Source organism: Peromyscus californicus, unplaced genomic scaffold, assembly GCF_007827085.1.
Source record: "Peromyscus californicus insignis strain IS unplaced genomic scaffold, ASM782708v3 Scaffold_4__1_contigs__length_199733344, whole genome shotgun sequence".
Taxonomy (NCBI): Eukaryota; Metazoa; Chordata; class Mammalia; order Rodentia; family Cricetidae; genus Peromyscus; species Peromyscus californicus.
This window is the reverse complement of record NW_026294562.1, coordinates 185,442,433-185,470,100: the sequence shown is the minus strand read 5'-3', so window position 1 is coordinate 185,470,100 and position 27,668 is coordinate 185,442,433. Positions and strand designations below refer to the sequence as shown.

Sequence of the window (27,668 nt, the reverse complement as noted above, 5' to 3'; positions counted from 1 at the left end):
TCATCTGTTCACTGCAGTAGGGTTCTGTAAAATTTTCCTTCTCTCCATCTTTAACTCTTCATGGCTCCACCAGGCCTTAGTCAGCATCAGCAGCAGAGCAAGGAGCACCAGCCCTGCCACAACTATCCTGATGGAATTCCCCAAGGTGCAATTCTGAAAAACGGGACCTTTGGAAGAAACAGAAAACTTCACATGTAGGCCAGCAGCCCAGCAGCCGCACAGGAGCTGCAAAATGAAAGTACTTTCCCATCAACCTTGGTGGAATGCTTTCTGTCCATGTCTTCCATTATCCCTGCATCACCACAAGCTCCTTAGGGACTCTGTCCTTTACTCCCACGTCACCACTGCAGTCTTCCACTGAACCTCCCTGCTACAGTAGTGAGTGCCCTTTCGTGTGCCTTTACCGGGAGACTGTTAGGAACTCACATTCTCCATGAGCACCAGCCTCACCTGATACTGAAAAACCCTGCGTTGTGAGGCTATGACACTGCTGTATGAAGAACGGAAAGATTGCAATAAAGACTGACCCCAAATTTATCTACTCTGAGATGAGAATTGCACCCTGCTTTCTTCTCTCTCTTTACTTGGCTACATTAATCTACCCTTCTCTCGTGTACTCTGAGGACACGGGGAAGACTATAATGCACAGTTTCAAGTAACTTCCCTTCTGAGTATTCAGGACTCCTCTTTCTGTCCCTTCATAAAACAGAAAGCCTCTTGGAACTCCAGTGTTAAGATATGAATGAGAGTCAGGCTGGGGTAAACTGTGGAGGATGCTCAAGAGAAAATCTTAGAGCGGAGGCCAGATGAGGAAAGAAAGGAGTCACAGACCCAAGAACTAGCCACATGGGAGGAACCTTGAAGTACTGTTTGTCCTCGGTCCACTGAAGGACATGTGGGAATTCCGCCATTCGGTCCAATGACCAATTGGATGGAGGGGTTTTGGGCCTTATGAACGTGGTTTTCTCTGTTATATGTGACACCTTAAAAATGGTGGGGGGCAAGGGTCTCACGCTTTCTTGGGTGATCAGAGAAGGAGCAAGCTGCGGAGAAACGTGGCTTGCAGTTTCGGTTCATCACCCTTAGGTGGAATGGCAGGACGGTGGTGGCATCTCAGCTCTGTTCCATGTCATGGTTTTTTTTTTTTATTGATTTCATTCTTTAATAAATCTTACCTGGCCCCACACATCAGTGTCCTGCTTTACAGACTTCATGTGCCCCCTTCCCCAGCTCCCCTAGCAACTTAACATTCCTGGTACTTACCTAGCTTAAGATCAAAAGGACATGAAGAGCCAGGGTCATCAGGAGCTGAGAGGCAGAGAGGGAGGGAAGGTGAGCGCTGAAGTATCCTGCAGCAGTTCGCAGCCTATCTCTTTCTTCTGGGCTTTCTCTGAGAACTGAGTATTTAATGCATTTATAAAGTCACATTTCTGAAAGGACACCCACTGACACTTCCCAACACTGTATGCTTGTGGTCTGCTTTTCAAGTCTAATTCTACCATTTTCATTCTCCTGAGTGATAATTTAATGTGAGAATTCTGGCGTTGTGATAGGTTGGGCAATAAGATCATACACCAGATAAGACCAAAAAATAATACATGACTCCCAAATATAGAATTCATTAGCATTGCTCTTGTTTTTACTACTTTATCTTACCTTCTTCATAAATGAGTAAATAAACAGCATACTGGGGATTTTTTCTGTAGCACACTTACATGTCAATGAATTTCCCTATAGAAGTATGAGATATCATTTTTGGAACTAGTTAAGATACTATCTCCTGTCACTATCATTATCCAGCATTATATTTAAGCATAAAAGCTATTTATGTATTTTAAATTTCATTGCTGTATTTTAAAACTATTAATTCTGTAACGCTGTGTGTCACACTGGCACTATTGACCACACATGTCAGGCAGATGTTCGACAAATGAGCTATCTCCAAGCTCACTAGCTGTTAATATTTATGTAATATTTATGTAATAATAATGAGGGGTGTGTCATTTCTTCTCATGGGCTGTGCTGATCTCTGTGTTTCTCCAATGTTATGCTTTGTGTGGCCAAAATGCTATTTATTGTATGTTTATTTAGCATCTAAAAATACCTTTCTCTGCTTTCCATATTCTCTAGCCTTCGTTTAGAACCATTCACCATCATGTCTTCCTTTTTTCTTTGGCTCTGGGATCTGCTTTTCGGAATCATTTTGTCTCTCACTCTCATTGTCAGCCATTCCCTCTGATCACACTTCACTTTCTCTCTCATTTTTCATTCTGTGTTCATAGTCTCTCTCTCTCTCTCTCTCTCTCTCTCTCTCTCTCTCTCTCTCTCTCTCTCTCTCTCTCTCACACACACACACACACACACACACACACACACACACACACACCTGACTTATCTGTGGTGTGTGTGTGTGTGTGTGCACTTTAGAGATGCAGAGAACTCAACCACACAGGGATTGGTGTTCTTTTCTTTACCCAGGAATGTGATATTCTGGCACTAATTATGGCTCAACACCATGAAAGAAAGTAGTGAAGTAGTGTCAAACTAAACACAGCGTTTGTTACTAACAACTACACCAAGGTCTTGGGACCCATGTTGAGCCAGCTCCACTGTAATGAAATTCAGGTATAGGGCATGTCTAGCATTTTCTGGAAGAGAATATGATGAACTAAAATGGTAATCTAACTTTGAACTGTACAGGCTTATTAACAAGGTCAGGATTGAATAACCATCTGTTTGATCCATGAGTATCTATAATTATGTCATTTTTTTGCCTTAAGCTCTTTCTGTTGCTGTGATGAAACACCATGACCAAAAAGCAAGTTGGGGAGGAAAGAGTTTATTTGGTTTACACTTTTATGTTGCTGTTCATCATCAAAGTAAGTCATGACAAAAACTCAAACAGGGCAGGAGCCTGAAGGCAGGAGCTGATGCAGAGGCCATGGAGAGGTGCTGCTTACTGGTTTGATTGCCCTGGCTTGCTCAGCCTGCTTTCTTATAGAATCCAGGATCACCAGCCTAGGGATGGAACCACTCATAATGAGCTGAGACCTTCCCTATCAATCACCAATTAAGAAAATAGCTAGATCTTATGGAGTTGTCTTCTCCATTGAGGTTTCCTCCTATTAAATAACTCCAGTTTGTATGTCAAGTTGACTTAAGACTAGCCAGCACAAGTTCCTTTCATGATTCCTCTGAACTGGCTGTATCTGTGCTTTGTGTAATGACCAATGGTGTGTCCTTATGTCTCCTTTCCCACTTCTGTCACTAAATCTACCCCAAAGACTGATTCTCTCCAGAGTACCGAAAAGGTATCAATTTTCTGACCTTCTGGGTCCTTCAAAACTTACAATGATCTGCTTACTGGAGAGGGTGAGGAACAAGACTAGACACTCTCACCTTTGATCGTGATGTCCAGGGAGTCACTGGGGTCTGACCATTCATAGGGTTGGTGACTGACAGAACCATAGCACCTGTAGGTCCCAGCATGTGCAGCAGTCACGGGAGCTATGGAGATGTTGGCCTGGTAGCCTCCGTCATAAGGCTCCCCAACAAGGTACAGAGGGTCCACGCTTAGTCCCTTTCTGTGCAGAACCAGAATGAAGGTCTCAAACACAATCTCCGAGAAGCATTTCAAGGTCACTGCCCCTCCTGACTTCACCAGGGGAGCTGGTAGGGCCAAGAGTGAGGGCTTTCTGTAGATTCCTAAGAACAAAGAGGCAGTGAATTTGGGAGTCATCCCACCTCAGCAAACTCTTAGTCCTTAAATAAGTGAGATTCTTTCTCCTTGAATCATTCCTCCCTCTCAGTATCTTTTATCGTTTTCTGTGTCTGCATCCTCCTCCACATACATTTCCTGCTCTCTATGTATTTTCTTAGTTCTTTCTTTCTATTAGTACCTGACGGTTTTTCACCTAGCATGTCCTAGGAATGTGTCTACTGCATCCATCTCCATTAGACCACTTTCCCACTTTGTATCATGAATGAAGAGAAGTAACCTGGAAGGCTGCACTTTAGACTGTTTTGGTTGTTTTTTTTTTAGCTTGTTTCATGCTTATTTTGAAAATGCGTAATCAATATCAGGGTGTGAGGATTAGTAAAACAAATAAGAGGAGGTTCCCAAATGTTCTCTCTATCCAGTTCTAAAAAGGGTTCCCTGCCGTGTCTGGACCCTCTCTGAGTTCCAGTATCACAAAGAGTCCCTAGTCTGGATACCGGAGCATTGGACAGTCTCAACCTGGTGGTGGTTTCAGCATCCTCATCTTCCTCATATCAGTGCACCCCTACCCTTCCCTCTTTGGCTTTGTTAATGTGTCCTTGACTTGTGTATCTGTATTAGATTCCAGTTGCTGCTGTGACAAATGATCACAAGTAAGCAGCTTAAATTGAATACAGGTGTACTACCCTTTGGTTCTGGGTGTCAGAAGTCTGAAATTGGCACTACTGGCATAAGTTAGGGGTCTTTAGGGCCATCTTCCTTTATGAGAGTCTAGAGGAGAATTCAGTTCTTTTCTCCTCCAAGTTTCTAGAAATCTTTAATTCCTTCTCCCATAGACCTTTTCTCCATCTTCATAGCTGGCTCTACATAATCTCTCCTACAGTTCACCGCACTGACCTTCAAACACCACCCGCTAAGTTCTCTCCCTCTGATTGAGGCTGTTTGGGATACAAGGTATTGTCCGTACTCTCAGGGCTAACTGCTAAGACCCAGACTTCAACATTTTACCTCAATTTCCCTTCTATATGTATCAGTCCATTTTATCTTAATATAAAACATACATGATGTTGGATACCTCACTCATGAAAAATGTTTGATTAGGGTGAAAGTTTTAGAGACTGGGGTTCAAAGAGAGGCAACCCATCTGCTTATCCTCTGATGAAGTATGATTTGCCACAGGTGGCAGAGGAGCAGAGAGGGAGGCAGCAAGTTACAAAGGGGAGCAGATACTTTGTGTGATCTTGACCAGGGTTGGGACTAAAGAGACGGCTGAGAAGCAATGGCTGCTCTTCAATAGGAAATGATCTCATTTCCCAGAACCCACATGGCAGCTCATAGTTTGCCTGTAATTCCAGTTACAAGAGATTCAATGCCCCTTTCTGGCCTCCAGGTAGACCAGAAACAAACATCTGTGCATATACATAAAATAAAAAGGGAAATAGCAAGGTCCCGTGAGAGCCTTATTAACTTCTGAGGGCATCTGGTACTAATGCCACTTCTTAAACATAACTATGCACCAACACCTCCTCACTAGAGGACATGCTGTCAGCACATAGAACTTTATAACACAAGCCGTAGCCACACTTTTGAGCTATAGGATGTAAATATTCAGTTTCCAGGTATTAGTGGGAGGGTGACAACTGATGAGTATTGTCCTGTACCCATTAGTTCTGAGTCCCCTTATTTAATTACCCATAACCGGAAGCTCTTGGAGGTGTCTACCCCCTCTTCTGATAGAACTCCCACTGACAGTTCCTGTAGAAACATTAGGATGAGAAATATTGGGCAAGGAACCACCCCTCTGGACATGGAGCCCTCTTACCTGTGACCACAATCTCCAGGCTATCACTCAGTGCTGATGATCCATGAGGAGATTCAGAGTAAAATCCCTGGCATCTGTAGATCCCTGCATGTGCTGTGGTCACAGGGCCTATCACAAAGCTCTGCTGGGAGCTGAAGTTCTGCATCTGGAGGATGCGACCCCTCTGTTCCTTGAACAGACTGAACATTTCAAACCCAAGCTCAGACTGACAGTACAGAGTCACATGCTCTCTGATGGGAACAATAGGGCTTGGCCAGGCAGACAGGAAGGGCTTTTGAGATTCCACTGTTGGGGAAAAGGAGACCAGATTTAGAGAAGAAAACAGAGAAGTCCCTCCCCTATGTGTTCAGCAACCCTTCTCCTTTCCATGTTCCCAAGGTTCTTCCTGGCCAGTTGTGCCCAGCACTATGCATTGGGACCACCCACCACACAAGCATGCTTTCCTCTAACAAAAGGTGGTCTGAGAATTTTGAGCAAGTACTTCATAAAGAAATCAATACTTTCAACAAAACAGTATCATCTATATATAAAAAGATGCAGAACAAGGCCCTAGTTGAGAACCCAATATTATCATTCTGCTAAATGGACATAGTATTAGAATGACTACTCCTGACTTATTTGTATACTCAGTAGATCACAGAATCTCTCACCTCTCTTCAGGTAAGCCTCTCTTTGTAGTAGATGGCAATCAACACAAGCACCACCCACCAAAAAAACAAACAAACGAAAAATTGGTCGACAAGTCAAGAACTAAGGACTTCAGCGTTCTCAGCCCCAAACTAGAAATTTATATATCACCCCAAGACTCAGGGATCTTTGTGAAATAGGGGACAGAAAGATTTTAAGAGCTGTAGATGGTGGATAACTTCAAGAAAACAGAGTTTTACAAGCACAGGAAGGTAGATGCACTTATGAACTCAAAGGGGTTAGGACAGCATGCATAAAACCTGGGCAAACTTCAACCACACAGAATCCTGGGACAAACAGGGGAAGGCAGACATAAAATGCTACCACTAGCTGAGGAGATATTAGCATTTGATGGTTGCTGGAAGAGGAAGAGTCAGTTTTCTTTTAATGATATAATGCTTGGCAGTCTGACCAACCCCAAGACTAGCACAAACTGGTATTTTTGGAGAAAAAAAAAAGGAACTAATCTCAGAGTTGGGTGGTAAATGATTGGAGGGTTAAGAGGATGTTAAGAGGAGTAAATATTTTCAAAATACATGATGTGAAATTTTCAAAGAAGTAATAAAAATTTTTTGAGACAGGGTCTCTCTAGACAGCCCTAGATGTTTTGAAACTCACTATGTAGACAAAGATAGCCTCAAACTCACAGAGATCTTCCTGTCTCTGCCCCTCAAGTCCTGAGAATAAAAACATGTACCACCACCACACCTGGCTTATAAAAATTATTTTTTTAAAAAAGTCAGAACAGACATCAGATTCCATATGAATAAAATAATATTGGTAAATATGAGAAAAGCACTAAACAACAGTCTACATCACACATTCATGTGCCAGATTCTCCCACCTCTTCTGGTACAATAGCAGCTGTACTCTGTGTGCACCACCATCATGGAGCTGCTGGGAGGCCTGTGATCCCTTCTGGTCCTGAGGAGGGGCTGCTGTTCCCAGCTCTGCTCCCTTACTTACTTTGCCTACTACCATAAGACACCTTGCTTTCTTCCATGCCCCTCTATTTCCCTGTACAGCTTAACTTAGTAAGTGGCAAAATTTTTGGGTGTGTGTGAGCTATCACAGGCAAGGTCTTCAGGGACCCCACTTTCCAGTTCAACAGAGATTCACTCACAGGATTTCCCACATTCAACCCATGAGCTGTGTGCCTCTTACCCTCCTGTTACAGGAACATTCTATTTGGTTTGGCAAACAGACTCACCAACTTGTGCCGAGATCCCTTGAATCCAGACGAACCCTGCAAAGAAAGATTCATGATAGTTGATCCATATCCTCACAATGCCTGATTTCCATTCCTCTTGCCTCTTACAGGTCTGCAAGCCTCTGAAGTCATACCTGTTGTGTAAAGATCAACCAACCCTCCAATGCCCATCCACTTGGGTATTCTTCTCTATACATACTGAGTCTCCTAGACTACTATTTCCACCCTGGTGTTCCATCCCCTTCATTCCCAGAAGGACTCACCAGAACACACCGCACTGAGGAGCGTGAGCGCCATAGTACTGCTTGAGCTGACTGGAGGCAGTGCACCAGCAAAAGCACACAGGATGTTGTGGGTTGAACAGTTTATCTGATTTATCAGTTGACCACAGCATTAAGGTTCTGATGCCAATGGACTTCTTTTGCCCTGTAGGCGACTGAGAAAGGAAGATGGTTTTACTACAGCTCTTTCCTGGCAGAGTTTACCATGGCAGTAACTGGAACACATTTTAGACCTAGTGCATGTTCTGAAGGATTCAATAGAATAATTGCATTAAAATATATAAAATGTATATATTTTGTTGTTTTCACCTAATGTTCAACTCTCTTTCATAGATAGTCTTTTAAATATCAGATAAATGATTATTATTATTAATATTTTACAACAATAGCAATGATTTTCCATGCTGATATCTCTAATATTTGGTTCAAATTATAAGCATCTGGTTCCCAAGATGACAATGTATGTATTTACGATCATAAAATTCACCTGTAAAGAAAATAACCAAAAATGCTATCTTGACATCCATAGCATGATTTGAAATTTGTTTTATGAGTAACTAAAAAACATCTAAACTCTGCCATGGATGGCAATGCATCACTTTAATCTCAGAACTCTGGAGGCAGGGACAGGTGAGTTTGAGTTTGAGACCAGCTTGGTCTACAGAGTGAGTTCCAGGACAGCCAATGCTGCATAGTGTGACCTTGGCTCAAAAAAAAAAAAAATACAAGCTCATTATTCTGGGTTTTTTTTCTGCTGTATCTGAGAATTGGATACACTCATGTAATGTATTTTGATTAAACCCACTATCCATTCCCCTCCTCCATTTCTTCCTCTGTTCTCACCGCCAAAGGGACTATATATGCCTTAGAGAAAAAGAATCAACAGTTTACTTCCTTATTCTTCCTTTTTCTTCCTCTCCTTCCCTTCCCATATCAGTCACTACTCTCCGCCTTCTCCCTATTTCTCTATTTAAATTATACACAAATATTCAAATATCACTTAGTATAGTGCTGTGGAAAATAAACGTTTCAATAAAGTTTCAGTTGCAGATGCCCCTAGTCACAATTGTTTCACCTCCTCCTCTTTTGTGGCTCCTTCTGTTGACTTTTCCTTCCCCTGTCTTTCTCCATTATCCTATGATTAATCACCTGTAGCTAGAGTTTTCCTGCCTGGCCCACAGTCAGGACAAATCTCTTTCACCCGCCAGTCCCACAGCCGTTCAGACCTGACCAAGTAAACACAGAGACTTATATTGCTTACAAACTGTATGGCCGTGGCAGGCTTCTTGCTAACTGTTCTTATATCTTAAATTAATCCATTTCCATTAATCTATACCTTGCCACATGGCTCGTGGCTTACCGGCATCTTCACATGCTGCTTGTCCTGGTGGCGGCTGGCAGTGTCTCTGACTCAGCCTTCCACTTCCCAGCTTTATTCTCCTCCTTGTCCCGCCTATACTTCCTGCCTGGCCACTGGCCAATCAGTGATTTATTTATTGACCAATCAGCAACACACTTGACATACAGACAATCCCACAGCAATCAACTGTCTTTTTTCCTCCTAGAGGTTCTTGAAGTCACTTTTTTAAATATGTTATTTGTTTACATAATCATTTATTTATGTGCATGAGTGTGTTGCCTGTGTATCTGCATATGCACCACATATGTCCAGTGTAAAGGGAGGCCAGACGACAGTGTTAGATCTTCTGAAACTGGAACGACAGATGGTTGCGATCTACAAAATGGGTCCTAGGAACTGAACCCAGGTTCAGGTCTTCAAGACAGCAAATGCTCTTAACTGTAGAGAGAGCTTTCCAGTCTCATAATCTTAGCTCTGCCTTTTTCTCCTGTCACTCATACCCACAGTAACTGTAGCGGCTTAAATGAGAATGGCCCCGTAGGCTCTATGTCTGAGTCTTGATGCCCAGTTGGTGGAACTGTTTGGGAAGGATTATAAGGTGTGGCCTCGTTGGAGGAGGTGTATCACTGGGGTGAGCTTTGAGTTTTTGAAAGGCTCTTGTTATTTCCAGTGCTCTGTCATGGTTGTGGATCACGATGTAAGCTCTCAGCTGTTCTTTAGCTCTGCCATCATAAACTATAATCCTGGGAAACCATAAGCCAAATTAAATGTTTACTTTTATAAGGAAGGAGAGAGACAGCATTTATGGCTTCCAAAAATTTTAATAATTCACCACATAAGCAGGTCACTGATTGATCAGGGCTGCAGGACAAGGACTCAGGAGCAGGGGCAGAAGTGGGGTTCCTAGGCATAAAATTTGCTAACATTTGTTTCCAAGTTACAGTCATGACTTTTACCAATCAGGATTTAGAGATTAGGGGCTTCCTTGAATGTTCCATCATTGCTGATTGATATACAATGCAAAACTTTCAGTGCAACCAATCAGATTCATTTGTTCCTTCTGTGGTTTAGGAACAGCTGTAATGGTTCTAAAGAACTAAAGATGCATAACAACTATTTCTTTGGCTTAGGCATGAGGTTGGTCAGCCATTGGAAAGTTCTCCACTAGGGTTTGGGAGCCTGAACTTTATTTCACCCTGCAGGTAAAATGGAGTCTGAAGTCAAAATGGCGGTACTCAGGCCAAGGTGTTTTTGCCTGCTTCCTTCACATTGTGTTTATCACATAGAAAAGTAACTAAGACAGAAACAAATGTCTTATGGTTCCACAGTATTATCAGAGTTGATTTTTTTAATTATTGACATTGAAAGATCTTGTTATTACTTGTTTGTAAATTGACTATTACTGTATTTTCATAATTAACCTACTCTGTCTTCTTTTATTTTCCATTTTAAGAAATAGATTTGGCCGGGTGGTGGTGGTGCACGCCTTTAATCCCAGCACTCAGGAGGCAGGGGCGGGTGGATCTTTGTGAGTTCGAGGCCAGCCTGAGCTACAGAGCAAGATCCAGGACAGGCACAAAGCTACACAGAGAAACCCTGTCTCGAAAAACCAAAAAAAAAAAAAAGAAACAGATTTTTCCTGCAGAAGAGGGGGAGGAAGGGTTGTAGGAGCCAGAGGGGTGAAGGATACTACCAGAAAACCCACAGAATCAACTAACCTGGGCTCATAGGGGCTCACAGAGACTGAACCAACAATCAAGGAGCATGCACGGGTCTGACCTAGGTCCTCTGCATATATGCTATGGTTGTGTAGTTTGGTCTTCTTGTGGGACTCCTAACAGTAGGAGAGGAGTCGGGAGAGCTGTCTCTGACTCTTTTATCAGTTTTGGAGACCTTTTGCCTCACAGCCTTAATATGAGGGGAGGTGCCCAATCTTATTGCAACTTGATATGCCATGTTTGGCTAACATCCCTGGGAGGTCTGCCCTTTTCTGAAGGGAAACAGAGAAGGGTGGATGGGGGAAAATGGGAGATGGGGAAGGGGTGGAAAGGGGCTAGAAGGGGAGGAGGGAGGGGAAACTGTGGTCAAGAGGTAATATATGAAAGAAGAATAAATAAACAAGAAAAAGAAATGGATTCTTTTCACATATAATATATACGGATTACAATTTCCTCTGCCTATATTCCTTCCAGTCCCTCCCTAAGCTCCCCTCCCATCTGGATCCACCCCAATTCTCTATCTCATTAGAAAACAAACAGGCATGGCCACACAGCCATCAGAATCATTCCCACCTAAGTGGCCATTCCTTCCACCCAGAGCCAGGATGCCATCCAGGCCCAAGCTGCTGCTAAGAACCATGTCTGGATCCATGGCCCAGCTGCTGCTGGGGTCTGTGTTGATATCTGTGAATTGTGTCATCTCAGGAGGCTTTAGGAACCATGCAAGATGAAATCAGAGGGTCATGCTGAGCTGGCCCTGCTCTTTGCTGCTCTGAGAAAGCTGGCCTTGCCTCTCGCTGCACACTAGAGCAAGAGAACTGGCCCCTGAACTAGGGAGAGATGGTCCCCACCCTTCACCACAGGCGAGGTGAACCTACCCTGAGGGCATGGACATAGGGGAGTTAACTCTGCCCCTTCACTTGAGGTGAGTGGCCCCAGTGGCTTGGACTGAGCAGCTTGGCTACTACCCAGGCTCACAATCTGGCCTTGGGTTGACCCACCCTAGCTAGCATCTACCCCATCTAGGACCTGCTGGAGCTCATGAAGAAACAGGTTCTGTGGAACAATACCCACAGGAGCTCCAAGACTTGGGGCAATCACAGGATATTCCAGAGGAGTTCTGGTGAGGATCCAGTGATGATGGTGTACCAGAAACCAGAGGCCTTGAACCTTTGAACAATGAACATTTGCCAGTAAAGCTGATGGGAAAAGAGGTTATACTATATCTCACACGGCTCCTAATGCCACCAGGTTGAATGAAGAGGTGTTGTAGAGGCAGGAAAAAAGGAAAAGCGAAGAGATGTTTCTGTTGTTGTGGTTTTTGTTTTGTTTTGGGTTTGGGTTTGTTTTGTTTTTGCTTTTGTTTGTTTGCTTGCTTACTTCGTTTTGTTTTATTTTGGGGAGTTCAGCAAGGATGAGGAGAGGATATTGGGGGGCCAGGAGGTGAGCAGAAATGGGGTGCATGATGTGACACTACCAAAGAGTCAATAAAGAAGTTAAATAAAAAAAATATAAAAAAAGAAAACAAGCAGGCCTCTAAGGGATTAATATAATATAAATAATATAAAATATTTTTAAAACTAACACATTGGACTAGACCAAAACAAACAGAAGGAAAAGAGCCCAAGAAATGACACAAGAAACAGATACCTAGAAACCCACTCATTCACATACCCAGGAATCTCATCAAAACACTAAATTAGAAGCCATAATATATATACAAAGGACCTGTACAGGCTCTGTGCCTGCTGCGTCAGTCTTTGTGAGTTTTTATGTGTGTTGATCCTGTTGATTTAGAAGGCCTTGTTTCCTTGGTGTCCTCTATCTTCTCTGGATTTTACACTCTTTCTGCCTCCACTTCCGTAAGGATCCATGACCCCTGGGGGGAGGAATTTGATAGACATATGGTTTTGGACTGACTATTCCAAGATCTCTCTCTCTCTCTCTCTCTCTCTCTCTCTCTCTCTCTCTCTCTGTGTGTGTGTGTGTGTGTGTGTGTGTGTGTGTGTGTGTGTGTGTGTGTGTGTCTGTCTGTCTGTCTGTCTGCTCTGTCTGTCTGTCTGTCTGTCTGTCTCTCCCAACATATTTCTTGGTTACAAGTCTGTGTTTGTTCTCATCTGCCTCAAGACGAAGCTCCTCTGATGATGGCTGAGTAAGGCACCATCTATGAATTTAGCAGAATGCCATTAGATTTCATTTTATTGCTGTTCTTGTAGTACAGCAATAGTATTTGGTTTTACCCTAGGCCCCTGGGATATCTAGTCTCAAGCCCTTGAGCACTCAAGCAGTGTCAGGCATGGGTTCCCTCTCCTGGAGTGACTCTTAAGTAACAGCAGATACTGGTTGGTTGCTCTCATAAGCTGTGCGCCACTACTGCACTAGCATATCTTGCAGGCAAGACATGATTGTAGATCAAAGGGTGTGATCAAAGGTTGTCTGAGTGTTTATGTTTCTCTTTTGGTAGTGGTCAGAATACCTTCCTGTACAAAAGATGCTAGCGTGTAGGAATAGGGCTCTATGTAGGCACCAGCTCAACTTCTCCATGTCCAATGCATGGTGTAGGTGTTGTCTTCAGCAATGGGGCTTGGCTGTCAATTTGTGGCAAGCAACCTATCATCTTGGCAACAGACTGAGTTGTTTGTGGATTTTCATGGGCCTGCTTTGGCCAACAACTAAATTAGATGTAACCCAATCCTTGTACTGGAGTCTTCTTTTGGCGACAAGAGATGTCCAGTTAGGTAGGGCTCTGTTTCCCATATTATTTGGCAATTTCACTTAAATCACCTTTATATATGTATATATTTTAGGAAGCTTCTACTGTATTAGGTTTCCATGCTCCCTCTCAAATGGCCCTTAACTATCTACACCTTTATTCCTTACCTTGTCCACCTCCTCCCTCCCCCATCCCCCACTTAATCCCATCATTCCAGTCTCCCCCAACCAATCCAGAACTATTTATTTCCTTTACCTAGGGAGATCTACCTGTCCCCTCCTAGTCCATTACTCTATATCTAACCTCTGTGGTTCTATGGATGGTAGCTTGGTTATCATTGACTTAACAGTTAATATCCACATATTAGCAAGTGCATACCATATTTATCTTTCTGGGTCTGGGTTACCTCACTCAGGATGATTTTTTTTCTAGCTCCATCCATTTACATGCAAATTTCATGATGTCATATATTTTATTAAGATTTTTTTTATTCATTTTACATACCAACCACAGATCCCTCTCTCTCCTCCTTCCACCCCTCCAGCCTTCCCTCTACCCCCCATTCCCTCCTACAAGAAGGCAAGGCCTGCCTCTACTGAATGTACCAGACTCTGATGTCATATTTTTAAAGCCTGAGTGAAACTATATTGTGTAAACATCACATTTTTTTTTTAATCCATTCGTCTGCTGAGGAACATCTAGGCTGTTTCTAATTTCTAGCTATTATTAAGAGAGCAGCAATGAACAAGCTTGAGCAAGTGTTTCTGTGGTGAATGGAGTGTCCTTTGGGTGTACGCCCAAGAGTGGTATAGCTGGTTCTTGAGATGTATTGATTCCCAGATTCCTAAGAAACCACCACACTGATTTCCATAGTGGCTATACAAGTATGCGGCCTCATCAGCTTTGGATGTGTTCCCCTAACTTCACAATCTCACCAATATGAGCTGTCATTTTTTGTTGATCTCAGCCATTCTGAAGGGATAAGATGAAATCTCAAAATAGCTTTGATTTGCATTTCCCTGATGGCTAAAGATGTTGAACATTTCTTTAAGTGTTTCTCAGCCATTTGAGTTTCCTCTATTTAGAATTCTCTATTTAGAAATGTACCCCATTTTTATTGGATTTTTTTGTTTCTTGGTATCTAGTTTTTTTAATTCTTCATGTATTTTGGATATTATTCCTCTATTAGATGATAGAAATCTTTCCCCATTCTGTAGGTTGCCACTTTGTCTGAATGACAGTATGTTTGCCACGCAGAAGCTTCTCAGTTTCATGAGATTCCATTTGTTAATTGTTGATATTAGTGCCTGTACAAATGGTGTTCTGTTCGGAAAGCCTTTTCCTGAGCCAACAATTTTAAGGATATTTGACAAATTCTCTTCTCTCAGGTTCATTGTATCTGGATTTAGGTTGAGGATTTTGATCCACTTGGACTTACATTTAGTTCCCGGTCAAAAGTATGAATCTATTTGCCTTCTTTCACAAACAGATACCCAGTTTGAATGCCACCAATTATTGAAGGTGTATCTTTTTTCCAACATGTATTTCTGGCTTCCCTATCAAATATCAGATGTTCATAAATGTGTGAATTTATTTTTTGAAACTTCAATTCAATTTCATTGATCAATCTATCTGTTTTTATGCCAATATCATGTGGTTTTGTTACTGTAGCTCAGCAGTACAGCTTAAAATCAGGGATGGTGATACCTCCATCAGGTCTTTTGCTATTCAGGATTGTTTTAGATATGATGGAGTTTTGTTTTGTTTTTCCATATGAGGCTGAGAATTGTCCTTTCAAGGTTTGCAAAAAAATTGTGTTGGAATTGTGATGGGGATTGCATTGAATCTGTAGATTGATTTGTTTCTGAAGTCCATTTGTCATTCATATGTAGGAGAACTACTGATTTCTGAGAGTTTATTTTGTATCCAGCTATTTTGTTGAAAGTGTTTATCAATTGTAGGAGCCCTGCTGGAAATCTTAAGGTCGCTTATGTGTACTATCATATCATCTGCAAATAAAAATACTTTAACATCTTCCTTCCCAATTGTATACCTTTGATATCCTTTGGTTGTCTTATTGCTGTAGAATTCATGTTCTTTATTGAATAGGTATGGAGAGAGTAGACAACTTTTAGATGTTAGTGAAATAGCTTTGAGCTTCTCTCCATTAAAGTTGATGTTGGCTATGGGTTTGTTGTAAACTTGTTGAGGTATGCCCCTTGTATGCCTAATTTCTCCAGGACTTTTATCATGAAAGGTTGTTGGATTTTGTTAAAGACTTTCCTGCAACTAGTGTAATTATTATGTGGTTGATGTCTTTCATTTTGTTTATATGGTGGATTATAATTATTGATTTAGATATGTTAAATCATTCCTAAATCTCTGGGATGAAACCTATTTGACATAGTGGATGATACTTTGATGTGTTCTTGGATTCAGTTTGAAAGTATTTTGTTGATTATTTTCGAATCAATGTTCATAAGGGAAATTATTCTGTAATTCTCTTTATTTGCGTAGTCTTTAGGTAGTTTGGATATTAGGGTAGCTATGGTCTCATAAAATGAATTAGGCAACATTCCTTCTGTTTCTATATTGTGGAATAATTTGAGGAGTATTCACAATAACTCTTCTTTGAAAGTATGGTAGAATTCTGTTCTTAAATTATCTGTCTCTGGGCTTTTGTGGCAGGGCTTGTAATGACTGCTTTTATTTGACTAGTAGTTATATGTTAAAATTGAAAATCTGATCATGATTTAACTTTGGCAAGTGATATATATTGAGATAATTACCGATTTTTTTTTAGATTTTCCAATTTGAGTACAGATTTTTAAAGAATGTCCTTATGATTCTCTGTATTTCCTTGGTGTCTGTTATTATGTCTCTTTTTTCATTTCTAATTTCCACCTTCTAGTTAGTTTGATTACGGGTTTGTCTAGCTTACTGATTTTCCCAAAAAACCAACTCTTTGTTTCATTGATTTTTTTATTTTTGTTGTTGCTTTTTCTATTTTATTGATTTCCCTCTGAGTTCTTGCTGTCTATTCCCTTTAGGTGTGATTTCTTCTTTTTCTTGTGGAGTTTCAGGTGTTTTGCTAAGTGCATGAGATCTCTCCAAACTTTTATGGAAACACCTGGTGCTATGAACTTGCCTTTTAGAATACTCTTCATCGTGTTCCATAACTTTGACTACGTTGTATCATTTTCATTCAGTTCTAGAAAGTATTTCATTTCTTTCTTAATTTCTGTCCTGACCCATCTCTCATTCAGTAGAGAATTGTTTGGTTTCCATGAGTTTGTAGGCTTTCTGTTGTTTCTGTTGTTCATATACAGCTCTAATTAGTGGTAGGTAGATAGGCTGCAGGGTGTTGTTTCAATTTTCTTATATCTGTTGAGGCCTGCTTTGTGTCTAATTATGTTGCCAATTTTGAATAAGGTTCCATGAAGTGCTGAGAAGAAGGAATATTTTTCTGTGTTTTGGTGAAATGTTCTGTAAATATCAGTTAGGTCCTTTTTGTGTATAACATCTGTTAGCTCCAATATTTCTCTGTTTATGTTTTGTCTGGATGGTCTTTCTGTTGTCAAAAGTGGGTGTTGAAGTTTCCCACTGTCAATGTGTGTGAGGGTCAGTATGTGCTTTAATTTTAGTGGTGTTTTCTTTTACACACTTGGGTGCCCTTACGTTTGGGGCATAGATGTCAAGAATTGTGATACCTTCTTGTTGGATTTTGTCCTATGAGGAGTATGTAGTGCCCTTCCCTGTGTCTTCTGATCAGCTTTTGTCTGAAGACTATTTTGTTAAATATTAAAATGGCTATAGCAACTTGTTTCTTAGGTCCATTTGCTTTGAATATCTTCTTCCATCCTTTTACCCTGAGGTGATGTCTATCATTGATAGTAAATTGAGTTTCTTGTATGTAGCAGAAGGATGGATCCTGTTTTCACATTCATTGTTACTCCATATCTTTCTATTGGGGAACTGAGACCATTGATGTGAAGAGATATCAATGAGCAGTATCTTTTGATTCATTATGTTGTTGTTGTGGTGATGGTGATGGTGGTGGTGGTGATGGTGGTGGAGGTGGTGGTGGTGTATGTATGTATGTATGTATGTGTGTGTGTGTGTGTTTCCCCTCTTTTGATTTGGTTGTCTGGGATTATTTATTCCCATGTTTTCTTGGATGTGGTTGACCACCTTAGGTTGGAGTTTACCTTCTAGCTGTAGGGATGGATTTGTAGATAATTTTTTATTTCCAGATTCATTATTTATTCTATTTCCACTTTCAGGTCTTGAACTCTTTTATTCTATTCCTTCCACTCTTTTTGTGTTTATAGATGTCTTTAAGGGATATATTCATTTCCCTCTTAAGGACCTCTATTGTAGTCATAATGGCTGTTTTAAGACATTTCCTTGTGCTTCAGCTATGTTGGAATATCCAGGGTCTGCTGTGGTGTGGTTGCTGGGCTCTAGTAGAGACATATTGTCTGGCTGTTATTGATTGTGTTTTTATAATGTCAAAGCATCTAGGTTTGAGAATGATTGTAATTCTAGGTGATGATATCTGATCTTGTCTTTGTTGGGTAGGTGGTTTTTTTCCCCTTGATTTCTGTTTGCCCTCTCAGGTTCTTAGGAGAGAGCAGTAGCTTTTTTATTGTTTTGTGGGTAATTCTCCTGGGATATTTCCAGGTGTAGCCACTGGGGCTTCTAGGTAAAATATAGTGGTATTTGCCGCTCCCATTGCTCCTCCCATTGCTCCACCATGGCCTTGGGCTATACTGCCAAAAGAGATGTTCTTGCCTTTGTACATGACCTCTTAAAAGGAGAGGAGAGAGGGGTCGTGTGGTTTCCTTCTTCCTTTTTTTATGGGTTTTTTTTTGAGACAAGGTTTCTCTGTGTGTAGCCCTGGCTGTCCTGGAACTCACTCTGTAGACCAGGCTGGCCTCGAACTCACAGAGATTCTCCTGCCTCTGCCTCCGGAGTGCTGGGATTAAATGCATGCACCACCATGCCTGGCTTTTTTTTTTTTTAATCCTGGCATGACTGGACACCAAACAGCATGGGACTTGAACATCAGTCAGTGCTCTTAACCGCTGAGTCATCTCTCTCTTCTCTTTTTAAGAGGTCAGGTACTAAGGCAAGAAGCACCTCCTCCTTAGGGCCAGATAGCCCAGGGTCATGGGCAGAGCAAATACCACTAGAGTAAAATGTGTTTCCAGGTATTGGGAACTGAGACAAGAACCTGGATGGGCTGGGGTGGGGGTGGGGGGTGGGACTCAGAGGCTCTCCAAGAGGGAGAAAAACGTGGTGTTCCACCAAGATCTGCTTAGTTCCCTGGGAACGGGTTCAGAGATTGAGGAGAGGTCACAACAGGTAGTCGGTTCCAGAACTATGAATGAGGCTGGGGCATTAATTTGGAGGAAAAGGAGAAAAGTGAAGATCTGAAGCTTGCCTACTTGTTTCTCTGTCAGGATTTGTTGGTGGATTTCCAGAGAGTGCCTGCTGGAGTTGGGGGCCTGTGATGACAGGATGAATGGGGAAGAAGTTTGGGGGAGAAGAGTTGTGTGATCCACTGGCTATAGGGGCAGAGGGGAGTGGGTGGCACAGCCTGTGGTCTCCTGCAGAGCTGGGAATGAGGCTAGGAGACTGGATTTGGAGGAGAGAAGCGGGAGGTAAAGATCTGCAGTTAGCCTTCTTGCTTCCCTGGCTGGGGTGCAAGGCAAGGCTTGCAACTCTCATAGGAGAAATTCTTAATTGGAGGCTTGCTTACAGTTTCCGAGGGTTAGTCCGTGATCATCATGGCAGAGATTGTAACAGCAGGCAGGCATGGTGTTAGAGAAGCAGGTGAGATCTCACATCTGATCCATAAGTTTCAGGCAGAAAGACAATGGGCCTGGCATGGGTTTTTGAAGCCCCAAATCCCACCTCCACTGACACACCTCCTCCAACAAGGTCCCACCTTCTAATCCTTCCCAAACAGTTCCACTAACTGATCATTCTAACATGGAAGCCCATGCTAGGCATTCTCATTTACATTATCACACCAGGAAATAGCTGAAAACACACCTCCTTTCTTCCTCAGCCTGTCACTTCCCAGTGAGAATAACAAGAGGCCGGTCATCTCAGAGCCTCTCTGTGGACCCTCCTTCATTCCTTTAGCCCATACCTCCACACATCATTGTGGTGTCATTATCATGTCCTGTCATCTTCTTGGCCATAGGGATGATCCACGGAAGATGCAGATGGACGCCACAGAAAGGATACAGAGCAGCAGAGATACACTGAGCAGCCGACTGGGCAGCTCAGGTGCAAACAATTCCGGCAGTCTCTTATACAGTATCTTTAAAGGTTGTGCCAAGTGCTTTCTTAACTGAGCTTTGTTAACTGGCATGAGAGTCATTGCTAATCTGAGAGTTTCTTCCCCAGACTCACACATCTCACACTGATGAAGACAGACAAGATGATCGGTAATTTAGTTTTCCACACCACACTATGTAGGAGAAAGGGGGCGATAAGTCACAATGCCAAGTCAATATCAAATTGGCAAATTATGAGCCCACATTGGATAAAGGAGTGTCCCAAGCCTGAGCAGATGTCAGGACAGACTTGAGGGGTAGTTACTCAGCAAGGCAAAGTGTCAGCTGAACTGAGAAATAAAACTGAACCGGCATGCTCTGGATCCACCTCACAGACACCCTCACATGGATTCTGGGGCTATACCTTTAAGCTCATGGGAAAATGTTCAATAAAAGAATCATGTTATATTGGTCTTCTTTTTTGTTTTTTTTTAATGTTGTATTTTTGAGGCAAGTTCTCACATAGTACATACCAGCTTCAAACTTGCTGTGTATTTCGGATGACCCTGACATTCTTAGCCTTCCGCTTTCACCTCCAGAGAGCTGGATTATGGTGATAATTTATGGTGATAAAATTCCAGGGATAATGTCAAACCAAATGGTATCTGCAGCATTGTCTAAGTGATGTGCATGGATGTCCTAACATATATCTTAATTCATAAATGCATTTGCAGTTGAGTGGGTCAAGACAGGGGTAATTTTCTCAACTTTCCACAATGAAGAATTTGCAAAGGGGTGCTGTGGGATGGTCTGTATGGCAAATGTGTTGCTCTGATTGGTCAATAAATAAATCACTGATTGGCCAGTGGCCAGGCAGGAAGTATAGGCAGGACAAGGAGGAGAATAAAGCTGGGAAGTGGAAGGCTGAGTCAGAGAGACACTGCCAGCTGCCACGATGACAAACAGCATGTGAAGATGCCAGTAAGCCACGAGCCATGTGGCAAGGTATAAATTTATAGAAATGGATTAATTTAAGCTGTAAGAACAGTTAGCAAGAAGCCTGCCACGGCCATACAGTTTGTAACCAATATAAGTCTCTGTGTTTACTTGGTCGGGTCTGAGTGGCTGTGGGACTGGCAGGTGAGAGAGATTTGTCCTGACTGTGGGCCAGGCAGGAAAACTCTAGCTACAAAGGGGTTCTATGCTGTCATTGTTTCAGGGAGGAGGTCAAAAGTATGTATCAGATCCCAATGGAGCTGGAGTTAAAGACTGACATGGGTGGTAGGAACCCACCTCAAGTCCTCTTGAAGAGTGACAGGTGCACTTAACCACTGAAGCATCATTCCAGCCCATCAACAACCATTTTTAATTAAAGTTTTATTTTATTTCATGTATGTGTTTTGTCTGTGAACTACATGTGTGCCTTGTGTCTGTTGAGACCAGAGGAGGTCACCAGATCCATGGAACTGGAGTTACAGAAAGGTTTGAGATGCCTTTGATGTGCTAAGAATCAAACCCATATCCTCTGGGAACACAGCCAATATTCTTAACCACTAAGCCATCTCTTAAGCCCCTCAATAATTATTACAGGACTAAGTGAATTGAGTCGTGTAAACAAAAGTCAGAGAGGGCATGAATGGATTTAAAGACTCGATTCTATATAAGTATAAAAGACTCTCTTTACTCCTAAAGAAGAACCAGGCAGAAAGGGATCCCCAAAAGTATTTTATTCAAGTAAAATCAAGCAGAAGCATGAATATTGATACTTACAGCATTTAAAACACTGCTAATTCAAAGCTATGGGAAGTTAAAAATTCATAATATCCCAACAAAAAACTCTCAAGGCATCATGGGAGGTACAATTGCTAAGGCTGGTGATAGACAACAGTTTCATAGTACATTGTAACATGAGAGTTAAGTTCTTGATTCCCATCAGGCAAATGATGAGTGGCAGGAGCTGGAAGATTCCAATACTGGGATCCTCTACTCAGGTACAAGAGGGCAATCCCAAATGCCGGGCACAAGAGGGTGAGTTAATGCCTAAACTAATCCACACTAAGAAATGGATTTTGTATTTTGGGGGGGGGGGTGTTTTTTCTTTGTTTAAGACAAGCCTCTCTGTGTAGTCCTGGTTGCCCTAGAACTCACTATTTGGACCAGAATATCCTTGAACACATGGAGATCTGCCTATCTTTCACTCTTGTGTGCTGAGATTAAAGGTGTTTGCCACCATGCTTGGCAGATGGGTTTTATTTTATTAGGTGTGCTCCTCCATGGAGAAGACTATGTCTCCTACTCTCGGCTTTCCTTCATTGCCATGATTCTTTACAAACACACATTTTTTAAAAATTTTATCTATCTATCTATCTATCTATCTATCTATCTATCTATCTATCTATTTTATATCCCTACCACAGTTTTCCTCCCCTCCTTTCCTCCCATTCTCTCCATCCACTCTCTTCCACCACCCCCAATCCACTCCTCTGTTTCTGTTCAGAAAGAGGCAGGCCTCCCATGATTATCAACAAACTGAGGCATATCAAGTTGCCCAAAGACTAAGCTCCTCTCATTGTAATTTAGGCTGGGGAAGGCAATCCAGCATGAGGAATAGGTTCCCAAGAGCCAGCCAAAGCATTAGGGAAAGCCCCTGTTCTCATTGTCAGAAGTCCTACAAATAAACCAAGCTATAAAACTGTCATGTATATGTGGAGGGCTTAGGTTGGACCAATGCAGGCTCCCTCATTGTTGGTTCAGACTCTGTGAGCTCCAGTGAGCCAGGTTAATTGTTTCTCTGGGTTTTCTTGTGACGTTCTTGACTCCTTTGGCTCCTACATTCCTTCCTCCCTCTTTTCAGCTGGATTCCATGATCTTGGCTTAATGTTTGGCTGTGAGTCTGTGCAACTGTGTCCATCAGTTACTGGATGAAGGCTCTCTAACAACAATTGGGGTATTCACCAACCTAATTACAGGGGATGACCAGTTCAGGCACCCTCTCCACTATTGCTAGTGGTCATCCTTATAGATTCCTTGGAGGTTGGCTGGCATCAGGTTTCTACCTGACCCTGAAAATGTCCCCATTTCCAGTCATCTCTTTCAGTACTCTACTACTCCACTCACCCCCAACCCAATACCTCAAGTTCCATCCACACTTAACCCCATTCTGCCCAGGAGATCTCTTCTGTTTCCCCCTTCCCAGGGAGATTCGTGTGTCCCCTTTGGACCTTCATTGTTACCTAGCTACTCTGGGTCTGTGGATTGTAGCATGGTTACCCTTTACTTTACAGTTAATATCCACTTATGAGTGAGTACATATCATGTTTGTCTTTCTGAGTCTGGTTTACTTCACTCAGGATGATTTTTTTCTAGTTTCATTCATTTGCCTTCAAATTTCCTGGTTTCATTGTTTTTAACAGCTGAGTAATATTCTATCATGTAAATTGCCACATTTTTTTTTCATTCTTAGTGTGAGGGGTAACTAGACTGTTTACAGGTTCTAGGATTACAAATAAAGCTTCTATGAACATATTTGAGCAAATGTCCTTGTGGTACAATTAAGCATCCTTTGGGTATATGCCCAAGAGTGGTATAGCTGTGTCTGTCTTGAAGTAGATTTGATTTCCAGTTTTCTGAGACGTTGCCATATTGATTTCCAAAGTGATTGTGTAGCTTGAGTTTTCCTGTCTGGCCCACAGTCAGGACAAATTTTTTTTACCCGACAGTCCCACAGCCACTCAGACCTGACCAAGTAAACACAGAGACTTATATTGGTTACAAACTGTATGGCCGTGGCAGGCTTCTTGCTAACTGTTCTTACAGCTTAAATTAATCCATTTTTATTAATCTATACCTTGTCACATGGCTCGTGGCTTACCGGCATCTTTACATGTTGTTTCTCATCATGGCGGCTGGCAGTGTCTCTCTCACTCAGCCTTCCACTTCCCAGCTCTATTCTCCTCCTTGTCCCTCCTATACTTCCTGCCTGGCCACTGGCCAATCAGTGATTTATTTATTGACTAATCAGCAACACATTTGACATACAGACCATCCCACAACATGATTGTAAAAGTTTTCACTCCCACCAGCAATGGAGGAGTCAAGCACACAGTTTTTAAAAAGTAAAATCCATGAACATATATATTATATAATATATAGATAGATATACACATATCAATATATATATATTACATGAAACTCACTTTACCTTAAGGACCAACATAGGCTGGAAGTTAATGGATGGAAAAAGTGTCAGAAGGCAAGAAAGACCAAAGAAGAGGGTGCAGGGGCTCCTGACTGTGAAATCACATGTTTAAGCAAATTCTCAAGACAAATGTCTGACTCTAAATAGAGAATATTCTCCAGCAACAGTCTAGACCCATGGAACTCATAGGCCAATTTGAGCTCTTGGTCTTCTTGGACACCAAGATGAAACTCAGTCCCCTTGGTTGTGTCCTCCTGGGGTTCTGAAGCTGTCTGTGGACTTTTGCTGGCTGTACCAAGCTTCTCCAATGATTGCCCCCAGGACCAGCAAGATTACCCCAGCCAGGGCCATGCGGACACCATTCCACACCTTGTAACTCTGGAGGGTGGAGCCTGAAAGGGAAAAGACAAGAATGAGTAGTCATTCTCTGGTGGACAGGACCCAGCCTAGGAATCCTGAAACAAGAGTTATTTATATACTTCGGGGTTAGAAGCCATCATCATAGATGTCACTTACCTGTTGTGGGGAGCTGATTCTAAAAGAAAATAGTCAATCTCATAGTGTCTGCCAAGGATTCAAAAGAAAGGGATGAAAAAGTGTGAAGCTTCTCCTTCCCTTTGGGATGACCTTGGCATCCTGAGTCCTTTGCCTGACCCCCATCATTCGTGATGCCCTGTACTTCTCACTTTGGTTCTGATTGTCCTCATCCCAGCACCCTTAGATCACTGGCTCTCACACAGTGAGAAATGGGTCCCATGGACAGATCCAACAGGAAAATTTCCACATGCAAAGGATTAGACTCAGCTATGAGTTGGAAGGCAAAGTTACCTCTTTGTGTGCCTCAAGTGTCCAAAGAGTAAACTGAGGATAAAATTCCCTGATATCTTTTAAAAAACACTGAGACTGCAGGGCTCTGTGAAAACTGATTAGTAAAGGTAGAAGCTGGGATGCTTTGGATGGTCATTGCCATCCCCTGTATCCAGGTCCCTGGCCTGGACTGGATATAGAGGAAGAGCTTGGAAATGTCATGGTCCCTGGTGTCTCTGCTCTGTTCATCCACCCCTTTGTCTCTGTTCACTACAGGTCTTCCATCCTCCATGTCTGAAGTCTTGCTTGGTATCATTAATATGGATGACACTAGGAAGACTGTCTTTCCTCCCTGAGGCAAGAAGCATGAGTCTTTTTAGCCTTTCCCTTGGTATTGCCCCTCCATCCATACTGTGCCAAGTGCTGAGTGGACAGTGAGGAGGATCAGGATCCCAAGGGCTGGGTGAGTCTCATGGGGGATTGCAGACCCACTGCACCCCTTTGTACTGACTTTCTGTACTGATAATGGTCAGGCACTACAGTAAGTATGTTAGAAATGGTAGTTATACATAAAGTATTGAGGTGAGAATTTGAACTTAATGTTACTCTTCTTTTTCTCCCCACCCTTGACCTCCTTTTCCTTATACCTGCTCTCACCTTAATCTAAATTTGAATGGTATTAATAATGTTAGAGGGATAAAGTAAGATTGAAATCTGCCTCTGTGTCTGGCTGGTGAATCTTGACTCTGTCCTTCCTCTTTCCAGAGTTCCCCAGAGTAGGGAACAAGCCCATCCAGAGTGGACACCACTGAACTTATCACATGGACACAGAGGCAGAGATAGTAATAAGGGGTGTGATGGGGGTCAGCCTGACCTCTCCCTTGTCTGGAGACACTTTCCTGCTCTGAGGCAGGATCCTCTAAAGGGTCTGTGATGTTGATATCTGTTTCCCTGATGAACACATACAACATTTCTTTATATCTTCATAGTCTTCATGGCATTGATCATATTTTAAAATTTTTGTTTGTTTATCTGCTAAAAATGAATACAGATACATAAACACATAGATACAAAAGCCTGAAAACCTCGGACTTAGTAAAGAGGAAAAATAAGAGCAGAAAGTCGAGTTCTTCCTATTTCCACCTACAGTGATCCCTCTACTCCCATCTGTGCCCTTTCTGGGCACTGTTAATTACAGATGACCCATCTAGAACCCATAAATGGAAAGACCCTTAGCATATGGATGAAATACTTCCTCTTCCCATTTGGAAGTACTTCCACAACCTAGCCAGACTTTTCCTAAGGACACCCATGGATGAGGGAGCCTCCTTTTCTGGACACAGTCAGGAAGCACTGGATGATGGCCTTGCCTTGAGAGACACTGTATCACCTAGATATTAAGGTCATGTCTGTGCTCCTGGATAAACTTGATGGATGCCCCCAAGGCCTGGGTGATGGGGTCATCCCTAAACACACAGGATATTTGAGTCACAGCAGTTGAAGAGAACTGGGGTAAAGATTTTTAAACCAAGAATAACCCCATCACTTCCTGATGTGGGCCAGACGTTTGGAGCTGACCACATATAGGGAAAGGACCATCTCACTCCTAAGATTCAAAGTAATATCCAGTTCTGCTCAAAGGCCATCCCTGGACCATGTGACATGTTCAATGGAAAGAGACCACACCAGAAAGCACATATAACTTGGCCTTCTATGGGCTCTGGTTCAGTGGAGAAGAAAGGATAGTACCATGCCAGTGAAGAGTAAAGCCTTCCACTGAGGAGAGTCAGTTTCCCCTACCATGTCTGAACCCCAATCCCTAACCAGCTAGAAAAATTAGTTGTGTACTCAGTCCAGGATAGAACTGAGTGTAGACAATCAAGGTGATGAGTGCAGATAGAGCTTCTGAGGCCTGGGAACAAACCTGGGGTAACTTCTGTGATTGTGGCAGAGGCCTGGGTGATGTCCTCATGAATGACCTCCAGAACCAAGGTCTCACTGCGTGGGGACCAGGTGTTCTTTACCTCATAGAGACATCTATAGTGTCCGACAGTGTCTTTTCTCACTTTACCGAGGTAGAACCTGGCTTCTGTCTTAGAAGAAGAGGAGTTTATCACATCTATGATTCTGAGATTTTCCTTCTCCAGGCGGAACCGACTAAACCCAACAGGGCTCTTGCACATGATGACCACTGGTATCCCTCTAGGTATCACATTGCCTGGTTCAGCAAAGATGTAGGGTGTGGGTAGGTGCCCTAGGAGGAAGCAGAGTAGGATTCTGTGTACAGGATGGGGACATTTTTCTCTTTTCATGTAAAGGGTGGGAAGGAAATAACACAAGACCCACATCCTTCACCACATCTGTGCTCCACTTCCCATTTGCAACACAGCACTGCTTAGCTGGTGTTTCATGAGATCAGTGGTGATATTTGAGAAGCCCAGAGTCATACTGTCCAGCTGTATGATCCTCTTTATGCTAAAGAGATGGAGCCTTGCTGGGAGAGACCTTCAAAAACTCATAAATGTCTTCGCTCTCTGTAAACTGTGCAACACATATGATGGTTGGAGCTGCAGTGACATTGTACATTAAAAGAGGAGTTCAATGTAAGCGGCCAAGAAAACAGACTGGGAAGAAAGCTCTATCTCTGGGGACCTACTGGTGCTACTGCAGGACCACTGTTCAAGCTTTGGCTTTAGGAGGAAGGTGACTGGCAAGGGAGGTAGGCAAAGAAGAGAACGCTTATGGCCACGTTAGCTAGGTTCTGGTTTTTAATAAATGATAGTGAACATCAGAGCAAATCAAAGAAGACTTTCCATTAACTTACATGATACCAAAGACCAAGATGAAAACATCAGATATGTGTG

General features: G+C 42.4%; 1 protein-coding gene across 1 annotated transcript; it reads right to left on the bottom strand.

Moving 5' to 3' along the window:
- LOC128124188 (putative killer cell immunoglobulin-like receptor like protein KIR3DP1) lies at positions 1–26,987 on the bottom strand. Its single transcript, XM_052760382.1, has 6 exons — positions 26,729–26,987; positions 24,293–24,389; positions 7,438–7,571; positions 5,541–5,825; positions 3,400–3,705; positions 1–167 (listed from the first exon to the last, which is right to left on the bottom strand). Exons 1-6 carry the CDS (start codon positions 26,985–26,987, stop codon positions 1–3), a joined length of 1,248 nt encoding a protein of 415 aa, XP_052616342.1.
- Positions 26,988–27,668: the final 681 nt, after the last annotated feature.

What these genes read in the sequence shown, in the direction of transcription:
- LOC128124188 (XM_052760382.1), bottom strand. Translation starts at nt 26,987, where the DNA reads ATGTGCAAGAGCCCTGTTGGGTTTAGTCGGTTCCGCCTGGAGAAGGAA. An exon ending in AATCACAGAAGTTACCCCAG is followed by an intron (nt 24,390 to 26,728) that starts GTTTGTTCCCAG and finishes TTTCCCTTTCAG; the next exon opens with GCTCCACCCTCCAGAGTTAC. An exon ending in CCTGGAGATTGTGGTCACAG is followed by an intron (nt 3,706 to 5,540) that starts GTAAGAGGGCTC and finishes CTTTGTTCTTAG; the next exon opens with GAATCTACAGAAAGCCCTCA.